The 13,076-nt window shown below is 44.8% G+C and overlaps 2 protein-coding genes across 6 annotated transcripts in view; one reads left to right on the forward strand and one right to left on the reverse strand.

Annotated features, from left to right (window-relative positions):
* Window positions 1–3,712, reverse strand: part of CPSF2 (cleavage and polyadenylation specific factor 2) — a 28,617-nt gene extending 24,905 nt beyond the window's left edge. For 3 of the 4 annotated variants that reach the window (XR_010919524.1, XR_010919522.1, XM_067547066.1), the window contains exon 1: window positions 3,619–3,712. The gene's annotated coding sequence lies outside the window, so the exon portion shown is untranslated. The remainder of the gene's footprint in view (window positions 1–3,618) is intronic. The other variant, XR_010919523.1, reaches the window with a different exon arrangement.
* A 30-nt stretch (window positions 3,713–3,742) lies between these two features.
* NDUFB1 (NADH:ubiquinone oxidoreductase subunit B1) lies at window positions 3,743–11,475 on the forward strand. Of its 2 annotated transcripts, none has more exons than XM_067547067.1 (3): window positions 3,743–3,794; window positions 8,421–8,565; window positions 10,924–11,475. In XM_067547067.1, the coding sequence occupies exons 1-3, from the start codon at window positions 3,758–3,760 to the stop codon at window positions 10,958–10,960; spliced, it is 219 nt and encodes a 72-aa protein (XP_067403168.1). In that variant the 5' UTR covers window positions 3,743–3,757; the 3' UTR covers window positions 10,961–11,475. The 2 variants fall into 2 exon arrangements, with proteins under 2 accessions (XP_067403168.1, XP_067403169.1); XM_067547068.1 differs by lacking the exon at window positions 3,743–3,794 and adding an exon at window positions 3,921–4,069.
* The last annotated feature ends 1,601 nt before the right edge of the window (window positions 11,476–13,076 follow it).

Raw genomic sequence — 13,076 nt, forward strand, 5'->3', positions numbered from 1 at the left:
TCCATGCTGACTGTTCCTGATCACCTTCCTCTCCTCCCAGTGCTTCAAAATGGATTTCTTGAGAACCCGCTCCATGATTTTTCCAGGGACAGAAGTTAAGGTGACTGGTCTATAATTCCCCTGGTTGTCCTTATTTCCCTTTTTATAGACTGGCATTCTATTTGCCCTCTTTCAGTCCTCTGGAAGCTCTCCCATCTTCCATGAGTTTTCAAAGATAATCACAAATGGCTCAAATATCTTTTCAATCAGTTCTTTGAGTATTCTACAATGTATTTAATCAGACCTTGCTAACTTAAAGACATCTAACTTGTCTAAGAAATTTTTAACTTGTTCTTTTTCCATGTTAGCCTCAGATCCAATCTCATTTTCACTGGTGTTCTCTATGTTAGACATCACTACTAATCTTTTTCATGAAAACTGAAACAAAAAGTCATTTAGCACTTCTGCCTTTTCCACATTTTTTGTTACTGTCTTTCCCTCCCTCATTAATGGGTCTACCCTGTCCTCGGTTTTCCTCTTGCTTCTAATGTATCTGTAGAATATTTTCTTGTTACCCTTTATATCTCTCACTACTTTAATCTCAGTTTGTGCCTTGGCCTTTCTAATTGTATCCCTACATGCTTGTGGGTTGTTTTTTTTATATTCGTCCTTCACAATCTGACCTAGTTTCTATTTTTTTATAGGACTCTTTTTTGAGTTTCAAAATCACTAAAGATCTCCTGGTTAAGCCAGAATGTTCTCTTCCTATCTTTCCTACACAGTGAGCTAGTTTGCTCTTGCACCCTTAACGTCTCTTTGAAAAACTGTTAAGGCCTTGTCTACACTAAAAAAAAAAAAAAAAAAGTCAACATATGTTATGTCGACTTACAGCTACCGCTATAATTACAGCAGTGACTGAGTCCACACTGCTCTCCTTGAGTGAGTGGAGTGCATCCTCACCAGGAGCACTTCACCAATCTAAGGGGCAGTGTGGGGGAGCCCACAGGTTCCTGGGCTCCCTAGGGGCTGCCCCACCCTCCCGCCCAGTCCGAGCCAGGAGCCCGGGGCAGCTGCACAGGGATTCTCTGTTCCCTGCTCTTGGCTGGAACAGGCAGCCACGTCAATTTCACCTCTGGCCCTGGCTCCCAGCCAAGAGCAGAGACCAGCCATCCTGCCTTCTTGACCCACTCCCAATTGGGAGCAGGGCACCGGGGCAGCTGTTTCCCATCCCTGCTGGGAGTGGGGTGAAAAGCCTGGGCTGCTGCAAGCCACAGCGGCTGGTTCCCAGTCCCAGCTGGGAGTGGGCCAAGAAGACGGGGCTGCTGGTCTCTGCTCTTGACTGGAAGTCGGACAAGAAGTCTCATAGGTTCATAGACATTAAGGTCAGAAAGGACCATTATGATCATCTAGTCCAGTGGTTCCCAACCTGTGGCCTGCAAGGGCTTTCAAAGTGGCCCTCCACTCCCCTCCTCCTGGCTGCAGAAGGGAGCCACTGCCTAAGGACCCAGATAGAATATGTTGCCGTGGGGCTACAAGACCAGTGCAGGCTCCTTGCTGCAGCCAAGGGGACAGGAGATCAGCACTCCCCTCCTCCTGGCTGTAGCAGGGAGCACAGCAAAGCACATTGCTTGGGTCCCTAGCCACTGGGGTCCCTGCTGGAGCCAGAAAGAGTGGAGCACTGATCTCCCTTCCCCCTGGCTACAGAAGGGAGCCACTGCCTAGGGACCCAGGTGGACTGCATGGATGATGGATACATGTGGTTTCCCTGTTGCAGATGGCTGAACTCCTTCCATCTGGCTGCAGGGGGGCAAGGGGAAGGGGACTGTTGGTGGAGACTACTGGCCCTTCAGGATAGTAAAAATTGTATCTGCGGCCCTTGAAACAAAAAGGTTGGGAACCACTGATCTAGTCTGACCTCCTGCACAATGCAGGCCACAGAACCTCATCCACCCACTCCTGTAATAGACCCCTAACCTATAACTGAGTTACTGAAGTCCTCAAATAATGATTTAAAGACTTTAGGATACAGAGAATCAACCACAGAAGCCACCAGCAAATGACCCGAGCCCCACACTGAGGAAGGCAAAAAGCTCACAGGGTCTCTGCCAATGCCTTCCCGACCCCAAATATGGCGATCAGCTAAACCCTGAGCATGTGGGCAAGACTCACTAGTCAGGGAGCTTCTCCACCCGCTCCCCAAAGGGACAGCCTTGTCAATTACACAGCTGAGCCATGAAATTGACATGATGCCCTTTCCACACTGGAGGGGAACAGCTGCCCAGGCTTGCAGCAGCCCAGGGTTCTCGCCCTGTGCCCAGCCGGACTGGCTTCCGCTTTTGTGTCAATTATGATAGCCCACCACTGATGTAAGGGGACGCAGTATCTACATCAACCCTGTGTCACCCTAACTATGCCAACAAAACCTCTATACCTCTCCTCGAGGTGGTTTATTTTGTCGAAAAAACAGGGCATTTTTTTCAGTGTGTGTGTGTGGGGGGGGTGATTGCAGTGTGTACACCAACACTGTTTTGTTGAAAAAAAACTGACTTTTTTCAACAAAACACTCTAGTATAGACCAGGCCTAACTCTCTCAAACTGTTTTTCCTCTTAGAGTTGCTTCCTATGGAATCTTAGCTACCAACTCCCTGAGTTTGCTAAAGTCAGCTTTCTTGAAATTCATTACCTTTATTCTGCCGTTTTCCCACCTACCATTCCTTAGACTCATGAAATCTGACATTTCATGATGGTCACTACAATCATTCAATTTTTTAAATACAACCTTCAAAAAAATACTAATGAAAATAGTGAGCGACTTTAGCCTCCTTTGTCTGAAAACTGGGCATGCTTAGTCTTGAAAAAAGAAAACTGAGAGGGGAACTGATAACGGTCTTCAAATACGTTAAGGGTTGTTATTAAGAGGACTGTGCTCAACTGTTCTCCATGTCCACTGAAGGCAGGACAAGAAGTGCTTAATCTATAGTAAGAGAGAACAGGGATGGACATGAGAATTGTTTCTAACTATAAGAGTCATTAAGTTCTCTTCCAAAGGAGGCTGCAGAACGCCCATCTTCGGAGCATTTTAAAAACAAGCTGGATAGATACGCAGCAGATACGGTCTGCTTTACTTGGTCAGCTCAAGGGGCCGAAGTAGCGGATCTCTCAAGGTCCCTTCCAGCCCCATATTCTGTGATGTCCACAAGGCTGGAAGCTTCCCTAAGGAGAAGGCAATGCTGGTAGGCCACATACTCACACAGGCCTGGCACCAGGCTCCTTCATTCATCGGGGACCTGTCCCCAGCCCAGCTTCACTCTAAGGAGAGAACAGCCTCTCACGCCCGCCTCCCCCTGGCGGTGCCCTCTTTTGCAGGCAGCCCTGCCCCCAGGGTTACGTCCTGCCCCGGGCCCCCAGTCTGCCGCTCCCCGGACAGGAGGCTCCCGGAAAGTCTCAAGACATCCCGGGGCAAGGGAAGCGCCTCCCCGCTCTCTCGCTGACGACGGGAGGGCTGGGAGACGCTCCCCCATCCAGACCGGTCCGACTCCCCAGGCCCCACGCACTGCGGCGAGGAGCTCCCCTTGCCCGCCAGGGGCCAGTCTGCAGCGCGCTGGAGACACAGGGAGAGCGAGGCGCCTCAGCACCTACCTCGCCAGCAGCCCCCTCAACCCAGCGGAGGCAGGAGAAGGGGGAGCCCCGGCTTCCTCAGCCAGACCCCGTGTTTTCCACAGCCGCCGCCATTTTGAACGGGGGGAGAGAGGAGGAGGCGGGAGAAAGCGACAGGGGAATGGACCGTACCATTTGGCGCAGTCCGGGGGAGTACGGTACGGCTTTGGGCACCCGGGCCTCGCGGCCTCGCGCCCGCATCAGTTACGGGAGCCGGGATGGAAAGACTCACAAGGGCGGCGGGGTGGAACTCCGAAATAAACGGGTAGAGGGGAAAGTTGCCCCCCCCCGCGCTCCGCAGCTAATGGTCTCTCCCTGCACGTCGGCGGCGGCGCGTAGCGCGCAGCAGTGCCAGCCCCGCCCCGGGTGCGTGCCCTTGGTCTCGGAAAGCGGCGGCGGCGGCACGGAGTAGGCATAGGCCGGGCAGCCGCAGGTGAGCGGGGCCTGGCTGTATATTTGTGGGCGTTGAGGGCCCCGGGGGGGCTGCATGTTTGCCCAGTGCTGGCCTCGTCTCGCCTTCTCGGCTGGGAACACGGCCGCAGCGCGTGGCGGGCCGGGGCAGTCGCTGATACCGTGTGGGAACCGGGGGAGGGCGCTCTCCGGCGGAGCTACTTCAGTCGTACTAGGCCCGTGTGGAGTGATGGCTCTTGTCCTAAGGCAGAGTGGTGCTTATACCGTGGGAGCAGCAGGGGGCCCTGGCCTGTGCTAGGCGCTGTACAAACTCAGGGCATACGTGGCCCGTTCTGTGAAGGGCTAGGTACAACCAACCTTCAGCCCTCACTGGGAGAGTAGGTGTTATCATTAAGGATAAGATTATGTCAGGGATGCCGTGATTTCTAGAGACTGCCTTGATGTTTACTGGGGCAGGGCGGCTGGAGCTCTCAGGAGTGGTAGGTGGACCCGAAGCTCCCGGCCGCTCTGAGTGGCAGGGACTCCCGCAGTTCTTGAGAGCCCTGGGGGCAGCGAGGGAAGGCCTGCACCTCTTAGCCCCCACAGGTGGTCTGGAGCTCCCTGCCTCTGCAGGGAGTGGGGAGACCCCCAAAGTTTCTAGCCACTGCCAGTGGTGGGGCACCTCCAGTTCCTGGGTGGCTGGGGGATAGACCTGGAACTCTGAACTGCTGTGGGGGCCCCCTGAGCTCCAAGTACAGGGAGGTGTCTGGGTCCCACACACCTGGAGCTCCCAGCCCTCCCTGGCATTTCCAGACATGCCAATAGTGGGGTCCTGCAGCTGTCAGCTGTGACAAGTTCTTACCCATCCCACAACAGGGCTGGGGGCTCTCATTGCTCCAGTCAGCCCCATTTTGTCATAGTTATTTTTAGTAAAATTCAGGGACAGGTCACAGGCTTCGTGAATTTTTGTTTATTGCCTGTGACCTATTCTTGACTGTTACTAAAAACAACTGACAAAATGTTAACCTTAGCACATTAATCCTCAAACACATCAGTGCAGAGTGAGGTTTGATTCAGGGGTTCCTGGGCTTATGAGCAGACCATGAGACTACACTTTTTCAGACCTGAATTGTATGCCCCTAAATACATTTAATGTAGTACTTAAAAAGCGTTTGGGTTTTTTGTTGCTTTTAAGGTACAAGGCCAACACTTCTTGGGTTTTATTGTTTGGCATTTGTATGTAAGAAAGGTCTAGTTCAACAATTATAAACTCATTGTAGAGCCCCAGCTTCCCCAGCCTTCCTCCTTAATGTCATTCTGAAAAACATTACTAATGTTTGGAAAAGTTTGGCCAATGTGATTGGAAAGGGCATGAGAGTTTATGGAGTCTGATCTTACATTAATATGGAACTTCTTTTTTTTCTGGCTTGTTGCTACTGAAATACCAAGTGAGTGGTAGTTATAGCATCATAGAAATGTAGGGATGGAAGGGACCTCGAGGTTATCTTATTCTTCCCTCTGTGCTGATGATCATCTTTGACATGTTTGTCTAATCTGTTCTTGAAAACCTCCACAACTTCCCTTGGCAATCTGTTCCAGTGCTTAACTATCCCTATAGTTTAAAAGGTTTTTCCCTAATATCTAAGATAAATCTTCCATGCTGTAAATTAAGCTGATTACTTCTTGTCCTACCCTCGATGGATATGGAGAACAATTGATCACTACCCTCCTTACAACAACCTTTTACATATTTGAAGAATGTTATCATGTCCCCTCTCAGCCTTCTCTATTCTAGAGTAAATAGGCTAAATTCACAAAAGGATTTAAGCAACCAACTGCCACTTTAGGCCCCTAAATCCCAGAATCAAGCTTCATGAGGATTCACAAAACCCCCACTCAGCTGTCTCTGAAACCCTATAGGCACCAAAATTGCTCAGTGCCTAAATTTTTGCAGTAAAAGTTCCCTAGGCACCTATGTTTCTGCCTCTGCACATGCTTATTGTATCTCCATGCCAGGCACCTGGACACCTAAGCTCCAGAGCAATGCACAAACGAGAATTTAGGCAGAGGAACAGCTAATTTGCTTGTGAGGCCTGATCTGGTAAGTGTACTCAGACCTCACCTACTGGATTGGGCCTTATAGATGAGTTCACACACTAGCCAGAGGTGGGGAGGTGCATTCATAACTTTTAGCCCAGTGGTTAGGTTACTCACCTGCTATGTAGGAGACAGTGGGTTCAAGTCTCCCCTCTGCCTAAGGGGGAGAAGGGATTTGAACAGGGATCTGTTACTTCTCAGGTGAGCATCCTAGCTACTGGAGTATGGGATACTCTGATGTGGGGCTCCTTCAGTCTCTCCAATTGAAGCTGTTCCACTGTGTATAAATAAAAAGTCACTGAAGCAGGACAGGACCCTGGCTATACTACTTCTGTGGCGAGTGCTTAACCATCAGGCTACAGAGTCATTCTCACATGTGTGCTTTCTCTCTCTTCTCCCCTTGCCCTCTTTCTGACACCCCCCCCCCCCCCCAAATGTTGAAGCTGTTGCACTGTGGATAAATAATGAAAGAAACATTGGACCAGAGAGAGAGCAAGCATGAGAATGACTTTGTGGATTTATGGTTAGAGTACTCATCTGGGAGGGGTGAGACCCAGAATCCAGTTCCCCTGCTCCAGTGACTGCTTAAAATATTTATCCACTGTGGAACAGCTTCAACAGGAGAGATTGAGGGAGCCTCGGATTAGAATATCCCATATTCTAATGCCCAGTAGCTAGGGCATTCAACTGAGAGACGACAGATCCCTGTTCAAATCACTTTTCTCCCTCAAGTGGAGTGGGGGCTTGAACTTGGAGTCTCCACATCCCAGTGGTCAGGATACTCACCTGGGCTAAAAGTTATGAGGGAGCTGCTACTCCTGTCATACTCCTCTCCCTCTAGCTTCTTGCAAAAGCAGTATAGGTACCTATCTCCAAGAGAGCACTTGCAGCTGAGAATCTCCAGCAGAGGGAGATACCGCCCTGCAGTCCAGACTTAGGTGCCTATCTCTGGGAGAGGGGTAGGGCTTAGAACCAATTCCTTGGCATAGCGCCTCCCATTAGCTACCTTAGGCAAAGAGCGTCCTGGCATGCTGCCTTTTGTGAATTCCATTCTTAGGTGCCTGTTCATTCATTGTATAGGAAGCCTAGACATCAAACCCAGGTTTTGTGAATTCTACTCATTTTTGAAGTGCCTAAGTTTCTTTGTGAATCTAGCCCAGCATGCTCAGTTCTTTCAATTTTTCCTCATAGATTGTTTCCCAAACTGCTTACCATTTTTGTTGCTCTCTCCCGTTTGTTCACATCCTTCTTTAACTGTGATGCCCAAAACTGAATACAGTATTCCAGTATTCACCAGAGCCATGTAGAGCAAAACTGTTATCTCTCATGTCTTGCATACTATTTTACTGTATCCCGAAATGACATTGGCTTTTTTCACAACAGCATCATACTATTGACTCATTCAATTCGTGATCCACTAAAACTCCCAGATCCTCTTCTGCAGTACTGCTGCCTAACCATTTAATCCCCATTTTGTATTTGTGCATGATTTTTCCTTCCTAAGTGTAGTTCTTTGCGCTTGACTTTATTGAATTTCATCTTATTGATTTCAGACCAATTATCCAATGTATCAAGATCATTTTGAATTCTAATCCTGTCCTTCAAGGTGCTTGCAATCCCTCCCTGCTTCATGTCATATGCACATTTTATAAGCGTACTCTCTGCTCCATCATTCAAGTCATTAATGAAAATATTGAATAGTATCAGACCAAGGACAGAACCCTTCAGGTCACCACCTGATAGTTCTGAGTTTGACAGTGGACCATTGATAACTACTCTTTAAGGATGGCCTTTCAACCAATTGTGCACCCACTTTACAGTAATTTCATCTAGACTTACAGATGAATACTATGTAAAGTCCTGCTTTATAAATGTTTGTTGAGAACAACTATTATATTTTTCAACAAGGTAGACTCCTGATAACTGGCGCATTATTAGAATGATTTCTAGAGGTGGAATTTTTCTATAAATTTAAATGCAAATACTAAACCTATAATTACCTTAAAATAGTTTATTAACTGAATTGTAGTCCTGTTCTTTTAGGGCAAAATTCTGCTTTCTGTACTGCAAATTCAATCTGGATTCCAATATCCTGCTGTTCCTAGGAATCCCATGTGGATCTGAGCGCAGCATTTTTCTCCTGTTAAAATGTGTGCTGGCTTTCAGGTGTTCATAATTGCATAGAGGAAATCCCATTATAGGAGGTTAGATGTATATGCAGTTGTTCGTATGTTCAGATTTTTCTCTCTCTCCCCCCAACCCCCATAACGTTTTTTTGTGGGTTTTTTTCTTTCTAGCAATCATTATGAATTTTGTCCAAGCTGTGCGTGAGTACTGGGTCCACATTTTGTGTCCCATGGGATTTGTGATTGGATGCTATCTGGACAGAAGGAATGATGAAAAACTAGCAACTTTCAGAAACAAGAGCATGTTATTTAAAAGGTTAGTTTATGAAACAACTTTTTAACAAAATAATCTGTCTGAAAGGCCTAATCCTGCTACCACTGAAGTGATGTGAGTTTTGATATTAACTTCAAAGGAAGAAGGATTTTGTCCTGTGAGTCCTGTCTTGCAAGATGTTGAGCACCTCAGCTGAGGTGATCAGTGTTTTTAACTCCCATTTAAATTAGTTGAAGTTGAGAAATGTTGAAATTCTTCCCCATATGAATGTCATAAGAACAGTCATATTAGGTCAGACCATTGGTCCATTCAGTCCAGTATCCTGTCTTCTGACAATGGCCACTGCCATATGGTTCAGAGGAAATTGCCATGTTCTGTTAATGATCGAGTGATCCATCATCTGTTGTCCAGTCCCAGCTTCTGACAGTCAGAGTTTTAGGGACACCTGGAGCATGGGATTGCATCTTGGCAAATAGCCATTGATAGACCCAGCTTTTATGAACTTATCTAATTCTTTTCTGAACCCAGTTATACTTGTGGCCTTCACAACATTCTCAGTCAACAATTTCCACAGGTTGACTGTGCATTGTGTGAAGAAATACTTTCTTATGTTTGTTTTAAACCTTCTGCCTATTAATTTCATTGGGGAACCTATGGTTCTTGTGTAATGTGAATGGGTAAATAACAGTTCCCTATTCGCTTTTTCCACACCATCAATGATTTTATATAGACCTCTATCATACCCTCCCTTAGTCATCTTCTTTCTAAGATGAACAATCTCAGTCTTGTTCATCCTTGTTCATCTCCTCGTATGAAAACTATTCCATACCCTTAATCATTTTTGTTGCCCTTCTCTATACCTTTTCCAATTCTAATATATCTTTTTTGAGGCAACCAGAACTGCATGCAGTTTTCCAGGTGTGAGCATATAATCAATTTACATAGTGGCATTATCATATTTTCTGTCTTATTATCTATCCCTTTCCTAATGGTTCCTAACATTCTGTTAGCTTTTTTGACTTCCACTGCACATTGAGTAAATGTTTTCAGAGCACTATCTATAATGATTCCAAGATCTCTGTGAGTGGTGACAGCTAATTTAAACCCCATCACTTTGTATATGTAGTTGGACTTAAGTTTTCCAAAGTGTGCATTACTTTGCGCTTATCAACAATGAATTTCATCTGACATTTTGTTGCCCATCATTCAGTTTAGTGAGATCAATTTGTAATTCTTCACTGTCAATTTTGGACTTAACTATCCTGAGTAATTCTATATCAATTGCAAATTTTGCCACTTCACTGTTCACCCCCTTTTCCAGATCTTTTATGAACATGATGAACAGCACAAGTCCTAGTACAAAGACCCTTCAAGGACCCTGCTGTTTATCTCTTTCCATGGTGAAAACTGACCATTTATTCCTACCCTTTGTTTCCTATCTTTTAATCAATTACTGATCCATGAGAGGACCTTCCTTCTTATCCCATGACTGCTGACTTTGCTCAAGAACCTTTGGTTTGGGACCTTGTCCATGGCTTTCTTAAAGTTGAAGTACACTATATCAACTAGATCCTTTGTCCACATACTTGTTGACATCCTCAAATAATTCTAATAGATTAATGAGGCATGATTTCCCTTTAGAAAAGCCATGCTCACTCTTCCAACATATTGTGCTCATCTATGTTCTGATAATTCTGTTCTTTACTCTAGTTTCAAACAATTTGCCTGGTACTGAAGACCCATTGACTTCATTGGGAATGGCACATACATAAGGGATTGGCTCCTAATTCCATCATTTGTTTCCAGACTAAAAGGGACAGGGAGTGCTGAAGATGCATCTTGTTCAGTTACTTTTTAGCAACCCTTCTAGCCATTTTATAGATGGTGTGTTTTTTTTTTTTTTTTGTTTTTTTTTTTAAATCAGGCTCCTAAAATATCTGCTTCAAGCCCTCATTAGCCACACATGATTACTAATGCCACAATCGTCCAATGAGCTCCACTCCAAGTGGACCCTGGCAGAGAGCCCCATTTTAGCCAAGTGGACCCTGGCATGGAGCCCCATGGAGATCTACTGCTGCAGGACTTATTGTGGGAGGGATGGGACCTAAGGTGGAAGGGAGTCAAGTGTATAATAAGGAAAGTAAACAGAAAAAGGGATCCTAACTCTTAAAAGGAGTTCTCTAAAAATATGTAACACTTGGGGGAGGAAGGGGAAGACCAGTTGTCCAAATGATAGTTTTTGATTAACAGTTACAAGATAGGGATATTAATTATTCTTAAAAGTTAATATAGAAATCAAGATCTGTTACAAAATATCTATGAACAGTAATGTAGATTACAGTCTGCAAAAGTCCTATGCATTACCTAATTTTACTGTCCTTCTTTTTCCCCTCCACACAGGGACTTGAAACCCAATGAAGAAGTTACCTGGAGATAAAGGCTGTCTGTGAAACGGGAAATGCTTACATGTAATTAATACAGCTTATATAACAAGTGGATGATGTCTTTTTTTTTTTTTTTTTACTGTGTCATCCATGGAACAGGAACTATGTTTTTGCTCTTGATATACTTTGTTCCTAATGTTAAAAATATAAAGCCACTGAGAAGAACCATGTGTGATTTAGCTTTGCCAATTTAATTCCCTGTTCTCAATTTCCATTTTGAAAGACAGATGAATCATATGATTAATAAATATCCTGTTCAGAAATGTGTTTTCCAAAATGTCTTGTTCCTAAGAGAAAAACTTACACAATAAACAGAAAAACAATGTAAAAGACACTCATGTTTAAAATAAATGAACAAAAAAACCTCCAAGATTATGGATCTTTTCTCTTTGAAACTTCTTATGTGTGTCAAAAAGGCTCAGCCTTAAAAAGGCACTTTCTAGTTGATTTAAGCCCAAAATGTAGGTGTGTATTACTAAAAATTAAACAAAAAATTGACTGGTATAAATGTTTCTGTGCCATTTAAAAAAAAATTCCCATTAAAATAATTTTGAACTTAAGCATTTCCCTGCAATGTTTACAGTTCAAACATAGGAGCCTGGTACTAGTGCATGAGAACCAGAAAGTAACAATAATGAAACTGACTAGTCTCTCTGTATTGTAACTGAATGAAATGCAAAAAAATAGAACAGCATTAACAGTGAACTGGAAATTAGTTTATTCTTAAAAAAAAAAAAAAGTTTTAGTAATAACAAAGTGTATGATTCTGACCAGGTACTTTTGTCCTATGGCATGTTGCAAATTCTGGGTGGGGCTAGGTATCTGCTATGCACCCAAAATAAGATGGAGCAGCCTCTGAAACTGCCATAATTCATGGAAATTTTCAGAAACCATTTATAGGCTATGCTGGAGCCCATTCTCTGCACCAGGGTCTGTGAGAGGTGGGAACATAGGGGCATTATGTTAGATGGTAAGCTGCTGGAGCCAGGGACGGGGATTTTTTATTCTGTTTGTACAGTGCCTAGCTTAACAGGATCCTGGTCCATGATGGGCCTCCTAGGTGCTACTGCAATACAAATAATTAATAACCCTATGCTGTTCAAGGAATTCCATGTTGGGGAAATGTCTGGCTGTTGAGGAGGGGTTCCAGCTGCTTTCCTGACCTTTATGATTCTGGTGTTGTGTAGAGGTGCTAAAACACAGCCTTGACTTCAGCCATGGAGTTTGACTGATTTTTCTCACATTGGTTGCTCTTCTGCAGAACAGGAAAGAGTCACCCCTCAAACGAGCAGTTTTTCATAAATCTGCATATGGATTCAATGCCTCCCAGAATGGCTACTGTGAAAAGCCTATGTTTTCCCCAACTGCTAGAGTTCCACAATCCTCAGTGGGTTTCAATGAGTGTTGGCATCAGTGTTAACTTACACCAAGATCTCTGTGATGCTGAATTTAGAATGATATAGAGAGCATTGGAAGTGAGACTTTTTAGTCATGCTGTGGAGTTAGTACTTCCCACTTTTGCTGCTTTGGAAGTCATTTTTCTGTACACTAGAAATGTCATCCACCTAAATAGTGCTCTGGTGGATTTGTAGCATAAATTACATGCACTAGCCAATAGTTCATCCTAAAATTGATCAGTTAATGAGTTTGGGCCATGCCAATCAACCTGGTATCTGAGTGCCTTAGTGTTCAGATATTACAGTGTTGGGTGCTACAGCCATAAGTCAAAACAGGTGACTTTTTTTCTTTGGTATGCGATTCTTTCTCCCTTGTCATCCAATTTAGTGAGGATGAGCATAATCAGATTTGTTCAGTTCCAGTAAGCTTTTGGAAGAGGAGCTGTACCTTCCTCAGGTGGAAAGAGCCCAACACATTTCTGATGCTACTGCAATCTTAAAACTACCTCTTCCTATCTCTTTTCTTTTCCTTTTTGTTCTCTGTTCTACCCGTCCTCCTTCCAGCTTCTGCTGGAGCCCCACCCTCCAGTTCTGTCCTACCCTTCCCTCTTTTTTCCTCCTTGGCCTTCAAAACTGATGTTTTATGTAGTAGTGTGTCTATTATTGGCTGTTGCCTATAACTCACCTCATTGGCAAGTGCCAGCATGGTGCT

The sequence above is a fragment of the Emydura macquarii genome, unplaced genomic scaffold (assembly GCF_026122565.2).
Source record: "Emydura macquarii macquarii isolate MOO-44397 ecotype Brisbane River unplaced genomic scaffold, CSIRO-AGI_Emac_v2 contig_1229, whole genome shotgun sequence".
Classification (NCBI taxonomy): Eukaryota; Metazoa; Chordata; order Testudines; family Chelidae; genus Emydura; species Emydura macquarii.